Raw genomic sequence first — 21,062 nt, forward strand, 5'->3', positions numbered from 1 at the left:
TAACACTTTACTGCATAATTACAAGTCTCTCTAATGCATATGTTTTGTTCATGTTGCATAACAGATAGGTAGATTTCCACTAATTGGGAATATGACTTTGTGTGTTGAAATGCTCCTCAGTCCTTTTTGTAATCTGAACTTCATAATAATTCAGCCTATATGACATTTGAGTCTATTATAGCTAACAACTTAGCAAATTGAAACAGACTGCCTTATTGCAAAGCAGTTGTAACTTCCTTTTTAAGTTTAATTGTTGAAACATAAGGATAATTGTAATCTTGTTGAAAGAAGCTAAGCTTCTTCATATTGAATTTGCAAGATTCCCCCGGGTGCCCTTTGTTAAAATGCTCAGAGATCCAGATTAGTTTCTTCTTACACAGAACTTGTGGAAGTTTAAAACAAACAAATAGGAAAACCTCCTTAGCTGAGTTTTAAGGAGATTTGAATGTTGTTTTAAAGAGAAAAATAATCCTGAATATCATCTCTTTAATTTATGATTATCTGGTCATTAAAAAGGAGCAATCAATATAAACCAAAGCAATAATATGTGCTGTTTGCTTGACTGATCAAAAACTAACAGGCCTTCTCAAGCTGTTATACTTCAGAAAAAGAATTATTTAGGAATTATGGATGTTGTAATCCAGTGGTTTAGTAGAAAGCTGGATTAACAGAACAAGGATTTGTCATGCTTCAGCCTCTAAGTCCCCCCCCCCCCCAGATTCTCAACTCTTGATTCTGGAATTGACTTACTCAGTGCTAGATCTATGGACACAACTGAGTAGATACAGTATTTTACTCCAGACAAAAATGGAGCCAACTTTCATGGAAGATTGGTCTCCTTGGGAGAAGACAATCAAAGCATTCATATAGGTTTTAACAGAGTAGGAGAATAACAGAGTTGGGAGGGACCTTGGAGGTCTTTGGTTAAGAAATGGAGATAAGTATTGTCCCTAGAGTTGGACACAAATGGACAGGGGAAACCTTTAACTTCACCCAAAGATGCTTTTTTCATGAGGCCACTGGACTTTCTGGTTTTTTTCTTTGAAGATGTTTCGCTTCTTATCCAAGAAGCTTGCTCAGTAGTAGTAACTATGAAAGGGATCTTGGAGTCCTAGTGGACAACCATTTAAATATGAGCCAGCAGTGTGCAGCAGCTGCCAAAAAAGCCAACACAGTTCTAGGCTGCATAAATAGAGGGATAGAATCAAGATCAGGTGAAGTGTTAATACCACTTTATAATGCCTTGGTAAGGCCACACTTGGAATACTGCATTCAGTTCTGGTCGCCATGATGTAAAAAAGATGTGGAGACTCTAGAAAGAGTGCAGAGAAGAGCAACAAAGAGGATTAGGGGCCTGGAGACTAAAACATAGGAAGAACGGTTGCAGGAACTGGGTATGTCTAGTTTAATAGAAAGAAGGGGAGACATGATTGCATTGTTCCAATATCTCAGGGCTTGCCACAAAGAAGAGGGAGTCAAACTATTCTCTAAAGCACCTGAAGGCAGGACAAGAAGCAATGGGTGGAAACTAATCAAGGAGAGAAGCAACTTAGAACTGAGGAGAAACTTCCTGACAGTTAGAACAATTAATCAGTGGAACAGAAGTTGCCTCCAGAAGTTGTGAATGCCCCAACACTGGAAGTCTTTAAGAAGATGTTGGATAGCCATCTGTCTGAAATGGTATAGGGTTTCCTGCCTAGGCAGGGGGTTGGACTAGAAGACCTCCAAGGTCCCTTCCAACTCTGCTATTGTATTGTATTGTATTATAAGTTTCTTCTGAGCTGAAGAGTTTCTTGGATGAAAAGCAAAATGTCTTCAAAGAAAAACCAAAAAGTCCAGTGGTCTCTTGAAAAAAGCATCTTTGGGATAACCATGACTTGGATGATTGAGAATTCAGATCTTGAAGTCCAATAATGCAGCTGCCTTAGGCGCTTACCATGAATGGACAATGGTGCAATCCAATTCAATGGCATTGGGCATACTATTCCTAAAGTCCAAAGGTCAATATGGCTTGGAATTCCTGGAGGTCAATCAATCAGAATAGAGCTGGAAGGGACTTTACTTTACTTTACTTTAATTGGATTTGTTAACCGCTCCCTCTCCCCTAAGGGACTCGGGGCGGTGTACAGACAGAATAAAAACATTATAAAAAACATTATATACAGCAAATTACAAAGTCCCATAAAAACAAATTAAACATAAGTCTGTACAATAATGCCTAGATTACTTAATGATTAAAACCAAATTAAAATACCCCAATTTAAAATAACCAGTCAGGAAGATCAAGGGATTACATCATGATTGCGATTGGGTCAGGCCAGCTAATTGGAACAGGTGGGTCTTGAGTTCCTTACGGAAGGAGCGGAGGTCAGTAATGATTCTAATGTCAGGGGGGAGGTCGTTCCAGAGGGTCGGGCCCGTCACAGAGAAGGCCCTACTCCTGGGCGTCGCCCGCTAGCATTGTTTGGTGGACGGCACCCGGAGGAGTCCCTCCCTGTGAGAGCGAATTGGTCGCAGGGATGTATGGGGTAGGATGCGATCCCGCAAATAACTAGGTCCTGAGCCATGGAGCGCTTTAAAGGTGAGAATCAACACCTTGAAACGCACCCGAAAAGCCACAGATAGCCAGTGCAGCTCGCGCAGGAGAGGTGTTACATGGGAGTACCTGGTACTCCCCATAATTGCCCGCGCGGCCGCATTCTGGACCAACTGCAGCCTTCGAGTGCATCTCAAGGGGAGCCCCATGTAGAGAGCATTGCAGTAATCCAGGCGGGACGTCACCAGGGCATGAGTGACTGTGCGAAGGGCGTCCCGGTCCAGTAGGGGGCGCAATTGGCGCACCAGGCGAACCTGGTGGAAAGCCCCCCTAGCCACGGCCGTCACGTGGTCATCCAGCGACAGCCGCGTGTCTAGGAGGACGCCCAAATTGCGCGCCCGGTCCACGGGGGGGAGTTGCTCACCCCCAATGGCCAGAGATGGAGTCCACTGGCTGAGTCCACAGCCACTCCGTCTTGGAAGGGTTGAGCTTGAGTCTGTTGTCGCCCATCCAGACCCGTACGGCTTCCAGGCACCGGGACATCACCTCGACGGCTTCGTTGGGGTGGTTCGGGGTGGAGATGTATAACTGAGTATCATCAGCATATAGATGATACTCGGCCCCAAAACCTCGAATGATCTCACCCAGTGGCTTCATGTATGTGTTGAACAGGAGAGGTGAGAGGACCGAACCCTGCGGCACCCCACAAGTGAGTGGCCTCAGGGTCGACCTCTGCTCCCCTGCCAACACACATTGCGTCCGTCCGGAGAGGTAGGAGGAGAACCACCGCAGCACGGTGCCCCTCACTCCCAATCCCTCCAGCCAACGCAAAAGGATACCATGGTCGATGGTATCGAAAGCCGCTGAGAGATCTAATAGGACTAGGATGGAGGAACAACCCCCATCCTTAGCCCTCCAGAGATCATCCACCAACGCGACCAAAGCCGTCTCCGTACTGTGACCGGTCCGGAACCCGGACTGGCGCGGGTCTAGATAGTCAATTTCCTCCAGGTGACGAGGGAACTGTTGCGCCACCACACTCTCTACAACCTTCGATAAGAAGGGAATGTTGGAGACAGGACGATAATTGGCAAGCTCTGATGGGTCCAGGGAAGGCCTCTTAAGTAGGGGCCTCACCACTGCCTCTCTCAAGACAGCTGGCAAGGACCCCTCCCTCAATGAAGCGTTCACTAGTCTCAGGAGCCAGCCTCGTGTAACCTCCCAGGCTGCCAGTATCAGCCAGGAGGGACACGGGTCCAGCAAACATGTGGTGGCCCTCAGTTGCCCGCGTAACCTGTCCATATCCTCGGCGGCAACAGAGTCAAACTCCTCCCAGAGTGGTCCCTCAAGACTCGCCTCCGACGTCACCCCTGGATCACTGAGGGAGACCCATTCGCTCCGGATTTGGGCGATTTTATCCTGCAGATATTCCCCAAATTCCTCTGCTCTACCCTGTAGAGGGGCTTCCCGCGGCCTCTGTGAAAGGAGGGAGCGGGTCACCCGAAACAGGGTGGCAGGGCGGTTTTCTGCGGATGCAATAAGAGTGGCACAATATTGACGTTTGGCCACCCTTAATGCCACTAGATAAGTCCGTAAATAGGCTCTTACCTGTGTTTGGTCAAATTCAGAGCGTGAGGATCTCCATCTGTTCTCTAGGCGTCTCTTGTGGCGCTTCATCACCCTTAGCTCCTTGGTAAACCAAGGCGCCAGGGTGGTTCGCTGCCACCGGAGAGGCCGCAAAGGCGCAACCCGGTCCAAGGCCCCGGCCGCCGCACCATCCCATGCGGCCACCAGGTCCTCCGTCCGGGAGCGGGTCAGGGCTACAGGAAATGGCCCAAGCTCCATCTGGAACCTGTGTGGTTCCATCAGTCGCCTGGGGCGGAACCATCTAGGACCTTCCGGTTCCGCCTCCCCGCGATGGGGGGTAGCGCCTGGGAAGTCGAGCCGGAGAAGCGAGTGATCTGACCATGACAGGGGTGTAATAACTAAATCCCCTATTCCCAGATCACTCATCCACTGGCCAGAGACAAAAATAAGGTCCAGCGTGTGTCCTCCCTCGTGTGTGGGGCCCTGAACTACTTGGGTCAGGTCCATGGCTGTCATGGAAGCCATGAACTCCCGAGCCGCCTCGGATGACTCGCCCATCGATGGCAGGTTGAAATCCCCCATAACTATCAGCTTGGGGGTCTCAACCGCCATCTCTGCGATCATCTCGAGGAGCTCTGGCAGGGCCGCTGATGCATAGTGAGGAGCCAAGTATACAATCAGCAAGCCCAACTGACTCCCTGGGCCCCATCTCACACCAAGAGACTCACACCCGGATATCTGTGGTACAGTGAACTCTCTCGGTTCTAGACTTTCCCGTAAAATTACCGCTACCCCACCACCCCTACCCCGGGCCCGAGGCTGATGCAATGCACGGTATCCTGGTGGGCACATTTCCACAAGGGGTAAGCCCCCCTCGTGGCCCAACCAGGTCTCCGTAATCCCTGCAAGGTCCGGCTCCCCCTCCAGAATCAGATCGTAGATGAGGGGGGCCTTATTGACAACGGACCTTGCGTTGCACAGCATCAGCCCCAGGCCCTGGCTCTGTGAGTCCTGGCCACCTAGAGTGCGGGGGTTGGTGCAAATAACCGGGCGTGTCCAACAGCCACGGTCTCCCAACCGACTACAGAATCTTCATCTGTCCTCGCACCCACCCCTCCCTACGACCATCGGAATTATAAAAGGGCCCTCTAAAGGAACGTCGTTCTCCTTCCCCTCCCCCATTCCGCTCACTTCCCTCTCGATCCCACCTGTTTGCTTGACCCTACCCCTATTCCTGGGCTGGTTAATCCTCCCCCCCACCCTAGAACCCCCTAAAAGTGTTAAAAAACATTTAAATAAAAACCCCCTGAGCCTCCGTTTCCTCCACCTCTCTGGATCAATAAATCCGTCATCGAGGTCCTTGGAACCTTGATGATTCCTTGGAAGTCTTCTAATCCAACCCCTTGCTCAAGTAGGAGACCCTATACCAGGGGTGTCCAAACTTGGGAACTTTAAGACTTGTGGACTTCAACTCCCAGAATTCTCCAGCCAGCCATGCTGGCTGGGGAATTCTGGGAGTTGAAGTCCACAAGTCTTAAAGTTCCCAAGTTTGGACACCCCTGCCCTATACCATTTCAGATGAGTGACTGTCCAGTCTTTTCTTAAAAACCTCCAGTGATGAAGCATCCACAATTTCTGGAGGCAACTTCTGTTCCACTGGTTAATTGTCCTCACTGTTTGGAAGTTTCTCCTGAAATCCAGGTTGCTCCTTTCCTTGCTTGGTTTCCATCCATTGTTTCTTCTCTTGCTTTCTGGTACATTGGAAAATAAATTGACCCCTCTTCTTTGTGGCAACCTCTCAAATCCTGGAATACGGTTATCATGTCCCCCCCTAATCCTTCTTTTCTCTAGATTGCCCATCCCAGTTACTGCCACTATTCTTCATATGTTTTTTGCCTCCAGGCCTTTAATTATCTTAGTTGCTCTTCTTTCCTTTTTTCCCAAAGTCTCAACATCTTTTTTATAATGTGATGTCCAAAACTGGATGCAGTATTCCAGGCATAGCCTTACTAAGGATTTATAAAAGTTTGTGATGCCAGCTTGATGAATAAACTTAACAACTACATAAGCCATTTAATGTTGGGGCACTATGACCCATATCCAAACAGAAAGGTTGCTTCTATTAAGCTAAGGCAAAATTTTACATTATGGTACCAATTTTAAATCTGGTGCAGGTAGACGTCAATGGCAGATAATAGGATAGGATAAGATAGGATAGGATAGGACAGGACAGAGTAGAATAGAATATTGGAATGAAGAAAAGAATGAAATTATTGGCCAGATGTGATCAGACACACTATAATAGAATAGAATAGAATAGAATAGAATAGAATGGAATGGAATGGAACGCAATGCAATGCAATGCAATGCAATGCAATGCAATGCAATGCAATGCAATGCAATGCAATGCAATGCAATGCAATGCAATGCAATGCAATGCAATGGAATGGAATGGAATGGAATGGAATGGAATGGATGTAGGTGTAGGTGTAGGTGTAGGTGTAGGTGTAGGGGTAGGGGTAGGGGTAGGGGTAGGGGTAAGGTTAGGGATAGGGATAGGGATGGAATGGGATGGAACGGGATGGAACGGGATGGAATGGAATGGAATCGAATAGGGGTAGGGGTAGGGGTAGGGGTAGGGGTAAGGGTAGGGATAGGGCTGGAACGGGCTGGAACGGGATGGAATGGTATGGAATGGAATAGGTGTAGGGGTAGGGGTAGGGGTAAGGGTAGGGATAGGGATGGAACGGGATGGAACGGGATGGAATGGAATGGAATGGAATAGGGGTAGGGGTAGGGGTAGGGGTAAGGGTAGGGATAGGGATGGAACGGGATGGAACGGGATGGAATGGTATGGAATGGAATGGAATAGAATAGAACAACAGAGTTGGAAGGGACCTTGGAGGTCTTCTAGTCCAAACCTCTGCTCAGGCAGGAAACCATGTGTCATTTCAGACAAATGTTATCTAATCTCTTCTTAAAACCTTCCAGGGTTGGAACATTCACAACTTCTGGGGGCAAGTTGTTCCACTGATTAATAGTTGTCAAGTGAGCTTTGCCCAATTCTATGACCAATTTTTACTATATTTTTACTGCAGTTAACTGCAGTTAACTGATTCATGCGGCCGTTAAGTGAACCTGGCTTCGTTGAGTTTGCTTGTTGGAAACCAGCTGAAAAGGTTACAAATGGTGATCACAAAACCCCCGGACAGCACAGCTGTCATAAATACGTGTCAGTTGTCAAGCATCCGAATTTTGATCATGTGATGAGCAATGGTCATAAGCGTGAAAACTGGTCATAAGTCACTTTTTAAAGCGCCGCTGTAACTTTGAACAGTCACTAAATGAATGGTTGTAAGTCGAATGGGGAACTCATCAAATTTGCAGATGACACCCAGCTGGCAGGAATAGCCAACACTCCAGAAGACAGGCTTAAGATACAGAAGGATCTTGACAGACTTGAACATTGGGCACTATCTAATAAAATGAAATTCAATGGTGAAAAGAGTAAGGTTCTACATTTAGGCAACAAAAATGAAATGCACAGGTACAGTATAGGTGGTACCTTGCTCAACACTAGTAACTGTGAGAGGGATCTTGGAGTCCTAGTGGACAACCATTTAAATATGAGCCAGCCATGTGCAGCAGCTGCCAAAAAAGCCAACACAGTTCTAGGCTGCATCAACAGAGGGAGAGAATCAAGATCAGGTGAAGTGTTAATGCCACTTTATAAGGCCTTGGTAAGGCCACACTTGGAATACGGCATTCAGTTCTGGTCACCACGATGTAAAAAAGATGTGGAGACTCTAGAAAGAGTGGAGAAAAGAGCAAGAAAGAGTATTAGGGGACTGGAGACTAAAACACATGAAGAATGGTTGCAGGAACTGGGTATGTCTAGCTTAAGAGAAAGAAGGACTAGGGGAGACATGATAGCAGTCTTCCAATATCTCAGGGGTTGCCACAAAGAAGAGGGAGTCAAACTTTCTCCAAAGGGTAGGACAAGAAGCAATGGGTGGAAACTAATCAAGGAGAGAACCAAGTTAGAACTGAGGAGAAATTTCCTGACAGTTAGAACAATTAATCAGTGGAACAACCTGCCTCCAGAAGTTGTGAATGCCCCAACACTGGAAGTCTTTAAGAAGATGTTGGATAGCCATCTGTCTGAAATGGTATAGGGTTCCCTGCCTAGGCAGGGGGTTGGACTAGAAGACCTCCAAGGTACCTTCCAACTCTACTATTGTATTGTATTATTGTATTGAATTTGACATTGTCATTCAGGTGTTGAGCTTATTTTTTTAACCCTTTGCATCCGCTCCCATCCCACGTTCTCTCTTAGAACCCTCGTAATAAACCTGTAATATAGAACATTATCATTAATCTTACATTACCTAAATCCATCAGAATGACTTGACTAAAATTGGGTATGAGGATGGAAGGGGAGAAATTCAATCAAGGGACTGTTTCATAGCTCCATTTCTTAACCACCAGACTGCACCAGCTATCAAATGTACCAGCTGTCATATAACTTTCAAATAGTATTATTTTTCATGCCAGCTAGCATAGAAGAGCAAAATTTAAATTGCTACGGCAGACCAACTTTCCGATCAATTATTAAAATAAGACATCAAAGAAGATATTTATTGCATTTCTTCCTCAGTCAAGTAGCATTTGAGGTGAACCTCGGATTATATCCTACTTTTCGGTTTATTGACACCAATACATTTATATTAAGTAAAAACTAGCAAAAACTATATTAAGAAAGTTCCAGATAGCAGACTCCCTTATCCTTAGCCGCACTACAGATAGTCCTCGACTTACGGCCACAATTGAGCCCAAATTTCCCTTTGCTAACTAGAGAGTTGTTAAAGTGAGTTTTGCCCCATTTTACAACCTTTCTTGCATCACAGTTTTTAAGTGAATCACTGCAGTTGTTCAGTGATTATTAAGTGGATCTTGTCAGAAGATTGCAAAAGACGGTGACCTGACCCCGGGATATTGCAGCCATCATAAATACAAGTCAGTTGCTAATAGAGGTGGGTTCCTACTGGTTCGGTCCAGTTTGGCCAAATAGGTAGTGAAAATCAGCTGTACCTTTCTGAACCAGTAGCAACCAGTAGTCACCATGCGGCCAGAGGTGGGTTCCTGCCAGTTCTAAGCTCTTCTATAGAAGAGGTCCCACAACTCTACAGTGCCGTTTAGAACCGGTTCCAGCTCCCTCCCACTGCCCGTCCGCACATCATCAAGATGAAGAGCCAGAGGAGGAATTCTGGGAGTTGAAGTCCACAAGTCTTAAAGCTGTCAAGTTTGAACAACCCTGGGGGATTTTTTTCTAAAGGGTTAGGGGTGCAAGGGTCTTGTAACTTGACAGCTTTAAGACTTGCACACTTCAATGCCAGAGTTTCTGAGCCAACATGACTGGAGGAGGAATTCTGGGAGTTGAAGTCCACAAGTCTTAAAGCTGTCAAGTTTGAACACCCCTGGGGATTTTTTTTCTAAAGGATTAGGGGTGCAAGGGTCTTGTAACTTGACAGCTTTAAGACTTGCACACTTCAATGTCAGAGTTCCTGAGCCAACATGACTGGAGGAGGAATTCTAGGAGTTGAAGTCCACAAGTCTTAAAGCTGTCAAGTTTGAACATCCCTGGGGTTTTTTTCCTAAAGGGTTAGGGGTGCAAGGGTCTTGTAACTTGACAGCTTTAAGACTTGCATGCTTCAAATGCCAGAGTTTCTGAGCCAACTTTTTGGTTGCTAAGCAAGAGCGTTGTTAAGTGAGTTTCACCACATTTTACAAGTTGGCCACGCCCACCTAGTCACATGGCTGGCAAGCCACTCCCACCCAGTCACATGGCCGGAAAGCCACTCCCACCTGGTCACATGGCCAGCAAGCAACTCCCACAAAGCAGGCCACACCTACAGAAGAGGTTCTAAAAATTTTTGAAACCCACCAACTGCACGCAGCCCACTACCTGGCCTCACCCTCTGCTAAGCATTTGACTGTTGATCATCATGGGGATATTGCAATGGTTGTAAGTGCGAAAAGCAGTCATAAATTACTTTTTCAGTATTGTTTGAACTTTGAACGGTCACTAAATGAATTGTTGCAAGTCAAGGACTAGCTGTACATTTCTGTACTGAGCAGAAGTTCTATTTATTTATTTATTTACTTTAGTTTGTCACTCGTGGACAAGATAACAGGAATGAGAATAAACATGAATAAGAACACAGGAAATGGGTACAATAAATTGGGACAGTAGGACAGGGACGTTAGGTACACTGATGCGCTTATGCACGCCCCTACATTAGTTGGATCTAATGACCTCAAGAGAAGATCATGACTCCTTTGGGAAAGATTGACTCCTGATGACAACATCTTTGTTGGTTTCTTTTGGCAGTACAGGTAGCCCTTGAGATGTGAAGGTCACTTAACAGCTGTTCAGACTTATGACATCTAAAGCTACTTACAACCCCACTTCAAAGTTGCAACCCCTGCTAAACACCTGCGGTCATTTGCACATAAAACCAACTGTAGGGACACTGCAGTGCCCCCTGCCTCTCTCTCTCTCTCTCCCCTCCTCTCCTGCCCTGCCAGGACTCCACAGGCCTATTCACGCCCATCCCACATCACACACTTATCTTTTGAAGATCTTCAGACTTCATGTTAGGGAAGGAGTTCAGACCACATGCCAGCGGCCAGCAGAGCTGGTGGCAGACTCAAACAGTGAGGAGGTTGGGGAGGAACATGGGCCAGTCCTGGTGTCTGTGGAAGGCTCGAATGGGTGCTCTGCATCGGAGGCAGATATGGGACCTGGATCCTTGAGTTTGATACCCCTGTTCTACTTGATCTTATACTGATCAGATAGTTGGACTATATGACATCATTTTCACCTCAATGGCTTTATATATAACGTTGATTTAAGGCAATTTGTTGGCCTTTTTAATAACTCTGTGATGACCTTACAATCTTCACAGTAGGATATTTCATAGAAGGATCTCTACGTTGTTTCCCTCCAGTGATGTGTTACCTTTTGGACTTCCAACTGAATACACAGTTAGTTTTCTATTCCGCCTTCTACCAGAAAGTCCCCGAGAGGCCTTCTCTATCTGGCAGATAACAGATGAGGACTTCCAGCCACTTCTCAGCATCATCCTTGATCGTAAGTAGAGATATAACCTTCTGGGAAAGGATTCGGTTGCTCCTTGAAACGAAGCCCTTAAGACCTCACAATTGTGGAATGTCCTTTCCAAAGTTATTATGGTACCTGATTTGATGATAGCAGTTGGTTTAGTTCTCCTTAATTCTTTATAACGTTGGGAATGGCGCGGTGGCCTGGAGGTGGAGCTCTTGCTTCATAATTTGGAGGCTGTGAGTTCAATTCTAAGTAGCGGCACATATTTCTCTCTTTGGGCGCAATGAGTTATTGTCTGCTGTGAACACCAGATAGGCGTCAGGAAGGGCATCTGGTCAGTAAACTCTCAGCTCCATTCATTCTCCCCAACTCCACCCTGATGCAAGGCATTACAGCAATGGCCCCCAACCTTTTGGGCACCAGGGACTGGTTCTGTGGAGAGAGATATTTTTCCATGGACCAGAGGGGTGTGTGGATTTGCATGCTGCCTGCAATAAGTAGTCAAGCTATTCTCCAAATCACCTTAAGGCAGGACAAGAAGCAATGGATGGACGTTTATCAAAGCAAGAACCAATCCGGAACTAAGGAGAAATTTCCTAACATTAAGAACCATTAATCAGTGGAACAGCTTGCCTACAGAAGTTGTGAGTTATTCCCATAGGGAATAAAAAAGGAGCAAAAGGGGAGTGGAGTTTGCAGGAGACCATTAGTTCATTCCTGCATTCTTGCCAAGTATTGCGGCGTCTGAAAGATATCGGCCTGGCCACTCTCCAAACCTGATAAAGTTTGGTAATTGTGAACTATCTTGAAAGACTGTGGGAGAGGAAAGACTTTGCTGGAGAGGAATTCACTGTAAATTAAATAAAAGGGTTTATTGGGAGGAGGACTCAGCTTCGTGCTGCTGGGGAAGCCTAGGTCAGAACAGATGCTATAGAGAATTTTGTAAAACTTTCCAGTTTATTTGTCTTCTTTCCCGCCCCTTGTAGCTCTTAAGAAATCCTTGGTGTATTTCCATCGTGACCATGAAGCTGATATTGAGGAGGTCACCTTTGATCAACAGGAAGTGAAGAAGATATTCTACGGAAGCTTCCATAAGGTCCTTCTCCAAAAACATAAATTCACAAGTACAATATACTCCCCAAATTACTTCTGCCTCCTCCCTGCTTTGATTTTTCAAAATAACGATTCTAAAAAAAAAATACAATCTGCTTAGGACATTTGCTTGCATGTTTATATGCGCATATGTTGAAATTTGGGGATGTGTGCCAGCATCATAATGAAGGACTAAATTACATCCTTCCTCTCTGTGCTAATCTACATAAATTTATGCACACAAGTATCCAAGAATATGTGTGGAAGGATAAAGAAAATTAGCAAAGAGAAAGAATCTCATGTCTGGAAATATTAGAAACTAACTGATGTAATTAGTGGGACACCTCAAACTTAGTTTGATCTTTACAGCTGCAACTGAGGCCGAAATTTCTGTTGCTAAGCAAGACAGTGGTTAACTGAATGTTGCCCCATTTTACAACCTTTCTTGCTACAGTTGTTAAGTGAATTGTTGCAGTTATGAAGTTAGTAACACGGTTGTTAAATGAATATGGCTTCCCCCAATGACTTTGCTTGACAGAAGGTCGCAAAAGTTGATCACAGGACCCCAGGATGCTGCAATAGTCATAAATATGAGTCAGTTGCCAAGCATCTAAATTTTGTCATGATTGGGGCAGACTTCTACATTCTGTTCCGTTCTGTTCTGTTCTGTTCTGTTCTGTTCTATTCTATTCTATTCTATTCTGTTCTATTCTATTCTATTCTATTCTATTCTATTCTATTCTATTCTATTCTATTCTATTCTATTCCTACCCTACCCTACCCTACCCACTCCACTCCATTCCATATATTCTATTCTATTCTATTCTATTCTATTCTATTCTATTCTACTCTACTCTACTCTACTCTACTCTACTCTACTCTACTCTACTCTACTCTACTCTCGACTGGTCTGGTCTGGTCTGGTCCATTCTATTCAGTATTCCTATTCTGTTCTGTTCTGTTCTAATCTGCCCTGCTCTGCTGTGTTCTATTCCACTCCATATTATTATTCTGTTCTGTTCCATTCCATTCTTTCACTATTGTTGTGGGTTTTTTTTTTTTCAAATCTCAGGTGTTATTCACCACCCACCCTCTTTTTTGTAATAATTGTATTAAGCTTATCAAAATATCAAATACAAAATAAAATGAAAGTAGTGTCAAAATGGAGGAGGAAAGGGGAAGAGAAAAAATATATAAAAATATACCAGGTTCGCCTGGTGCGCCAATTGCGCCCCCTACTGGACCGGGATGCCCTACGCACGGTCACATGCGCTGGTGACGTCCCGCCTGGATTACTGCAACGCTCTCTACATGGGGCTGCCCTTGGGACGCGCCCGGAGACTGCAGTTAGTTCAGAACGCAGCCGCGCGGGCTGTGATGGGGAGTACGAGGTACTCCCACGTAACACCTCTCCTGCGCGAGCTGCACTGGCTGCCTGTGGTTTTCCGGGTGCGTTTCAAGGTGCTGATTACCATCTTTAAAGCGCTCCATGGCACGGGACCTAGTTACTTGCGGGATCGCATCCTCCCACATACATCCCTGCGGCCAATACGCTCACACAGGGAGGGACTTCTCCTGGTGCCGTCCACTAGGCAATGCCAGCGGGCGACACCGAGGAGTAGGGCCTTCTCTGTGATGGGCCCAACCCTCTGGAATGACCTCCCCCCCAACATTAGAACCACTTCTGACCTCCGCTCCTTCCGGCAAAAACTGAAGACCCACCTGTTCCGACTGGCAGGCCTGGCATAATTCAACTGTCCCTCCTGGCAAATGTATTATATCTGGTTATTTTAGGGGTTTTTTAATCTACTGTATTTGTTTTTAGGGGTTTGAATTTATTTTATATCTGCTTTGTACAGTTCTTTTAACTACATTTTAACCTCCTCCATGTCAATTGTCAACTGTACATATTTAATTTAATTTTATTGTATCCTGTTATATTTTGTATGAACTGTACACCGCCCCGAGTCCCTTGCGGGAGAGGGGGCGGTCTAGAAGCATTAAATATTATTATTATTATTATTATATGGGAGAAAGGAGAAAAAGTACAGAAAAAATATTGACATCCAATTTTTTTTTGTACAATACAGGTGATCCTTGATTTACAACCATCCATTTAGTGACCATTCCAAGATACAACAGCACTGAAAAAAGTGTCTTATGACTGTTTTTCAAAGTTATGACACTTGCACCATCCTCGTTAACATATAATCAAGATTTGGGCTCTTGGCAACTGGTGTGTATTAGTTCTGGCTCATGTAATCCCCTTTTCCAAACTTGTGACAAGCAAAGTCAATGGGGAAGCCAAATTACCATGTTACTGACTGAACAGTTGCAGTGATTTACTTAATAACTGTGGCAAGAAAGCCTGTAAAATGGAGCAAAACTCACTTAACAACTGTTTCGCTTAGCAATAGAAATGATTGGCTCAGTTGTCGTGATAACTCGAGGACTACTTATAGAATAAGATAGTAACAAGTTCACATCTTTTATTTAACGCTCCTGAGTATTTGGTAGACGATCTATTTCATTCCTGCTGTTTCGTTGTTTTCATTGGACATCCAGCCATTACAGAAAAACAGTTCTTTTCTCATTCCTCTAAACATTTATTCTTTTTTTAAAAAAACCTTGCTGAATCAGCTCCACCCCAGGAATAAGCAAATTCCAAATGTGACCATACAATAAGGTAGTTTAAATTTATTTATGAATCATATTTATATACCTCCCATCTACCCAAGGCAAGCTGTTATGCATTTATTTGTATTTAGTAAATGCATATTAAAATTTACATCAGATAAGAGATTCCAAAGCCCAAGGCAATAAATATCAAAAAATTGCTTACACACTAAAAAACAAAATTCTGTGTGCTTAATGATGCCAGAGTACAGATAGTCCTCAACTTACGACCACAATTAAGTCCAAAATTTGTGTTCCTAACTGAGATATTTGTTAAGTGAATTTTGCCCTATTTTACAGACCTTGGTTGCCACAGTTGTTAAGTGAGTCATTGCAATTATTAAGTCAGCAACACAGCTGTAACATGAATCCGGCTTCCCAATTGTCTTTGCTTATCGAAAGGTAACAAAATATGTTTACCCGACCTCATATAAATCAGTTACAAGAGTCTGAATGTTGATCTTATGACCATCGGGATGCTGCAATGGTCATAAGTATGAAAAACGGTCATAAGTCACTTTTTTCAGTTCCGTTGTAACTTTGAACAGTCACTAAATAAACTCTTGTAAATCAATGTCTACCTGTATCTTGATAGAATCATAAGGTGGGGGAGGGGGAACTTCACTCATTGGAACAGGGGTGTCAAACTCGATTTTATTGAGGGCCACATCAGGGTTGTATTTGACCTTGGGGGACCGGGGTGGGTGTGGCCAGGGTGGGCATGGCCAGCTTGACGTCACTCCTGTCGGGGGCGCCTGTGGTGCAGGGATGGGTTCCGACTTCTATCCAGTTCGCTCAGGGACGCGCTTTGGGTGCGCCCGCTCTTAATGTACGCTATGCGCGCATATGCAGTAGTAAGGTGCCGTCGATAGAACCAGTTTGGAGGCATGGCCTGCTGTGTTACTACCTACTCGGCGAAACTGGTCCGAACCAGTAGGATCCCACATCTGCTGTGGTGGCCCAAGCACTCTGCCAGCAAAAACAGGCTCCTGAGCTCCGTTTTCAGCTGTGACGACCTCCTGCAACCCTTTGCCAGTGACAACAGAACTCGGGAGGGCTGCCAGCAACCCTCCCACTTTCACTGGCAGAGGAAGCACTGCGGACTGGTCCTTTGCAGTTTTCAGGCAGTCCCGCGGGCCAGATTTAAGCACCCCGCAGGCTGAATCCAGCCTCCGGGCCTTGAGTTTGGCACCCCTGCATTAGAAATTCAACTTTGTACCTATCATCTAAGCTCAGGATGCTACAACTCTTGTATGGCTGCAACTCTTTCTAGAATGCAGGGGATGTAATTCAGGGGGGGGGGGCTCAGAGGTTTCCAAATTGTGTTGCGTTGTGTGGCACACTCTGCAATCAAGAGTGTTGCAAATTGTGTTGCAATCAAGAACAAGACTCAACCGTTTCTATCTGTTGGGCAGGTCCATGTGTCGGTGAGCCACGGCTGGGTCAGGCTCTACGTTGACTGCAAGAGAATAGGAGAAAAGACTCTTGGGAAATCAGAGATCCATTCAACAGCCGGCTTTATCACCCTGGGGAAGCTGACAAGAACACGAGGACCACGGAGTGGATCAGCCATGGTAAGCTTCTTGATCCTCCAGCTTGATCCACAGCCTTTCTCTGATCCCCCAAAGTAAGCAACCTCAAGGAAACATCGTGAAGCTGGAGAAGATGCTATAAAAGAGAGAGAAGCTGCCCCAAGCAAAGCAAGCCTATTATCTAAAAATAAACTCCTGCAAGGGGGGCGCAATGGCTCAGCGGTTAAAGACGCTCAGCTTGCCAACTGGAAAGCTGACAGCCTGGGTTCGAGACCCAAGTGCTGCATGATAGGTGAGCTCCTGCTACTCGACTCCAAGCTCCTGCCCACCTAGAAATTTGAAAGCATGCAAATGTGAATAGATACATTCTATTTATCTATTTATAAATTCTATCTATCTATAAATTCTATTTATCTATTCAAATGTGAATAGATAAATTCTATTTATCTAAGCCACACTTGGAATACTGCATTCAGTTTTGGTCGCCACGATGTAAAAAAGATGTGGAGACTCTAGAAAGAGTGCAGAGAAGAGCAACAAAGAGGATTAGGGGACTGGAGAATAAAACATATGAAGAACGGTTGCAGGAACTGGGTATGTTTAGCTTAAGATAAAGAAGGACCAGGGGAGACATGATAGCAGTCTTCCAATATCTCAGGGGTTGCCACAAAGAAGAGGGAGTCAAGCTATTCTCCAAGGTACCTGAGGGTAGAACAAGAAGCAATGGGTGGAAACTAATCAAGGAAAGAAGTAACTTAGGAGAAATTTCCTGACAGTTAGAACAATTAATCAGTGGAACAGCTTGCCTCCAGAAGTTGTGAATGCCCCAACACTGGAAGTCTTTAAGAAGATGTTGGATAGCCATTTGTCTGAAACGGTATAGGGTTCCCTGCCTAGGCAGGGGGTTGGACTAGAAGACCTCCAAGGTCCGTTCCAACTCTACTATTGTATTGTATTGTATTAAATACAGTAGGTACCACTTTGGTGGGAAAGTTACACCGTTCCATGCACTTCAGTGTATAGCCAAGCCCATGGAAGAGTCCAATCTGTTCTGACCCAGCCTTCACAAGCCCTACTCAACAGCCTAGTCATGAGAACTCTGGAGACTAAAGCATACGAAGAACAGGTTGCAGGATTTGGGTTTGACTAGTCTAGAGAAAAGAAGGTCTAGCGGTGACGTGATAGCAGTACTCCAGTATTTGCGAGGCTGCCACAAAGCAGAGCCAGGTCAATTTATTTTCCAAAGCACCAGAGAACAGGACAAACAATGGATGGAAAGTAATCAAGGCGAGAAGCAACCTGGAATTAAGGAGAAACTTCCTAACAGTGTGGACAATGGACCAATGGGAGTGCTTGCCTTCGGACGTTGTGGGTGCTTCATCACTGGAGATTTTTAAGAAGAGACTGGGCAGTCATTTGTCTGAAATGGAATAGGATCTCCTGCTTGAGCAGGGGGCTGGACAAGAAGACCTTCAAGATCCCTTCCAGCTCTATTCCGATGATTCTGCATCAAGATCATGAAAAGTGATTAATACCCCTTTATACTGCACCAGAGAGGCCATACTTGAAATACTGCATCCAATTCTGGTCACTACGATACAGAAAAGACAACGAAGCCCTAGAAAGAGTGCAGAGAAGCACAACAAAGCTAACAAAGAGTCCGGAAGCTAAATCTTATAAGCATAGCAGACGCTGTGTTGGGTGAAAATCCTACTCAGAATTGTCAATTGCTGGTGTGATAGTTCAATCGTAGTTACGACATAGTTACTTCACTCCACAAACAACCCTCTATCTCTCTCTGGTTGGGTTTTAACCAGGTTTAGGTTGTTTTGTGGTGGGAATGCGCTGTGCAAATCCACTTCATTTTATTCGCTAGCAATTATGGGACACTCTGGTTTGCAGAAAATGGGTTAATGGTAATGGTTCTAAAATAGCCTTTCAAATATGGAAGAACTAATCTCTCGGCGGCGATAAAAGCATGGAGAATCCATTTCTATTGTCCAGCTGACAATTTCCATATATTAACTATGCAATTCAGAAGAATGTGCAAATCCAAAAGTGTTAAACTGTTTAGCTCCAGGTGACAACATGGCGAACGAAGCCTGTGCAATTTCTTTTGGCAGCATTTTGAGAAGTGGTTTAGCATTGTCTTCTTGGATGAAAGGGAAGGATGGGCCCAATGTCTCTCCAATGGCTTCATGCCTAAAGTAGGATTAACAGAATAACAGGGTTGGAAGGGACCTTGGAGATCTTCTAGTCCAACCCCCTGCTCAGGCAGGAAACCCTACCATTTCAGACAAAGGGTTGTCCGTTCCTTTCTTAAAAATCTCCAGTGTTGGAACATTCATAACTTCTGGAGGCAAGTTGTTCCACTGATTAATTGTTCTCACTGTCAGGAAATTTCTCCTTAGTTCTAGCTTCTCTCCTGGATTAGTTTCCATTCATTGCTTCTTGTCCTGCCTTCAGGTGCTTTATATTAGAATTACTACCGACCTCCGCTCCTTCCGACAGAAACTTAAGACCCACCTGTTCCAATTAGCTGGCCTGGCTGATTTATAGTCCCACTTTCAACCTCCTGGCAAACACCTCATTTTGGGGTAATTTTTAAGGGTAATTTTAATTTATATTTGAATTTTAATCTATTGTACAGTGCACAACTTACCTCCTCCGTCTATTTATGTATATCTACCCATATTTTTGTATTTACATTGTTTTAACATGACTGTACACCGCCCCGAGTCCTGTTTAGGAAAGGGTGCGGTCTATAAATTCAAGTTTATTATTATTATTATTATTATTGCTTTGGAGAATAGCTTGACCACTTCTTTTCTGTGGCAGCCCTTCAAATATGGGAAGACTGCTAACCTGGACTAGGGGAGACATGATAGCAGTGCTCCAATACCTCAGGGGCTGCCATAAAGAAGAGGGAGTCAAGCTATTCTCCAAGGCACCTGAAGGCAGGACACAAAGCAATGGATGGAAACTAATCAAGGACAGAAGCAACCTAGATCTAAGGAGGAATTTCCTGATGGAACAATTAACCAGTGGAACAGCTTGCCTCCAGAGAGTGGGTGGGTGCTCCATCGCTGGAGGTTTCCAAGAAGAGTTTGAACAGCAATTTGTCTGAAAGGGTATAGGGCCGTGATGGCGAACCTATGGCACGGGTGCCAGAGGTGGCACGCAGAGCCCTGTCTGTGGGCACAAGCGCCATCGCCAGCTGCTCCTCTGGTTCCCAGCATGCACAGACGCACTGGACAGCTGGTCTTCGTGGGCACCGGAGTGCTGGAAAACAGCCCAAAAAACCCAGGCTGTTTTCCGGGCTTTTTTTTGCGTTGTTTTCTCGGCCATTTTCTGGGCTTCTTTTTGGCCCGAAAACAGCAGAAAAACGGCCCCCAAAACAGCCTGAAAACACCAAAAAAACCCAGGCATGCATGTACTGGTTTCTGGTGCTCTAGCACATGGATGCACTCAGTGCCGAAAAGGTTCGCCATCATTGGTATACGGTCTCCTACTTGAGCGCGAGGTTAGACTAGAAAACCTGCAACGTGTCTTCCAACTCTGTTATTCTGTTGTGTGGCCCCTAGTCATTTTCTTCGTTGGACTGAACATTCACAGCTACCAAAATGATTCCTCGTATGGTTTTGTCTCCAGAGACCTATCATCTCAGTTTCCATTCTCCCTATTTGGGAACATCCTTCTCCTTGCCCCTTTTGCAGCGCAGATCCCATAATTAATGCATTGTAAAAAGGGGGGGGGGGTTTCCAATACTCAGAGCGCAGACCTCCCTTGCCTCCCACTGCTTTTCCTGCAGCCTGCCTTTTTCAACATCCACTGTTCTCGGATAGACAGGATGTCTCATTATTGGCCGTCATTCTTCTTTAGCTAACTAGATGTATCTTTCGCAAATGTCATTTTGAGCTGTGAAGCTCGCAGTACTCCCCCTGATCGAGACAGGAAAAATGAAACATCGTTTCTGCTACTTCCTGTCCTTTCCGACGGGATTGATTCGGAGACAAGATAGTGAAGCAGTTGCTTGTTTCTTTCAGAGTTCAGAATAATAGAATAACAGAGTTGGAAGGGACCTTGGAGGTCTTCCAGTCTAACCCTCTGGAGAGAAGCAACTTAAAACTAAGAAGAAATTTCCTGAGAGTTAGGACAATTATGCGGTGGAATGAGTTGCCTCCAGAAGATGTGAATGCCCCAACACTGGAAGTCTTTAAGAAGATGTTGGATAGCCATTTGTCTGAAACGGCATAGGGTTTCCTGCTTAAGCAGAGGGTTAGACTAGAAGATCTCCAAGGTCCCTTCCAACTCTGCTATTATATCCCCCCTCTCTGGGGGCACAAGCACCATCGCCAGTACCCGGCATTCACATGTACACCATGTCAGGGGAAATTTCACCCTGAGCTAACGAGGTCTAGAATCGACGGCTTTCCAAACAGCATATCTTCAGAAAAAAGCGAAAGTAAGACCCAATAACAAGTTCTAATTAAAAACAGAACTTTTAATATGA

The 21,062-nt window shown here is 45.1% G+C and overlaps 1 protein-coding gene across 1 annotated transcript in view; it reads left to right on the top strand.

The window, feature by feature from the left end:
* Window positions 1-21,062, top strand: part of COL20A1 (collagen type XX alpha 1 chain) — a 238,152-nt gene that overhangs the window by 142,326 nt on the left and 74,764 nt on the right. Inside the window, exons 24-26 of the mRNA XM_081949692.1 lie at window positions 11,134-11,276; window positions 12,236-12,345; window positions 16,433-16,591. Coding sequence (XP_081805818.1) covers window positions 11,134-11,276; window positions 12,236-12,345; window positions 16,433-16,591 — 412 coding nt within the window. The remainder of the gene's footprint in view (window positions 1-11,133; window positions 11,277-12,235; window positions 12,346-16,432; window positions 16,592-21,062) is intronic.

This window comes from Natrix helvetica (assembly GCF_964273705.1).
Source record: "Natrix helvetica genome assembly, chromosome: 3".
Taxonomy (NCBI): domain Eukaryota; kingdom Metazoa; phylum Chordata; class Lepidosauria; order Squamata; family Natricidae; genus Natrix; species Natrix helvetica.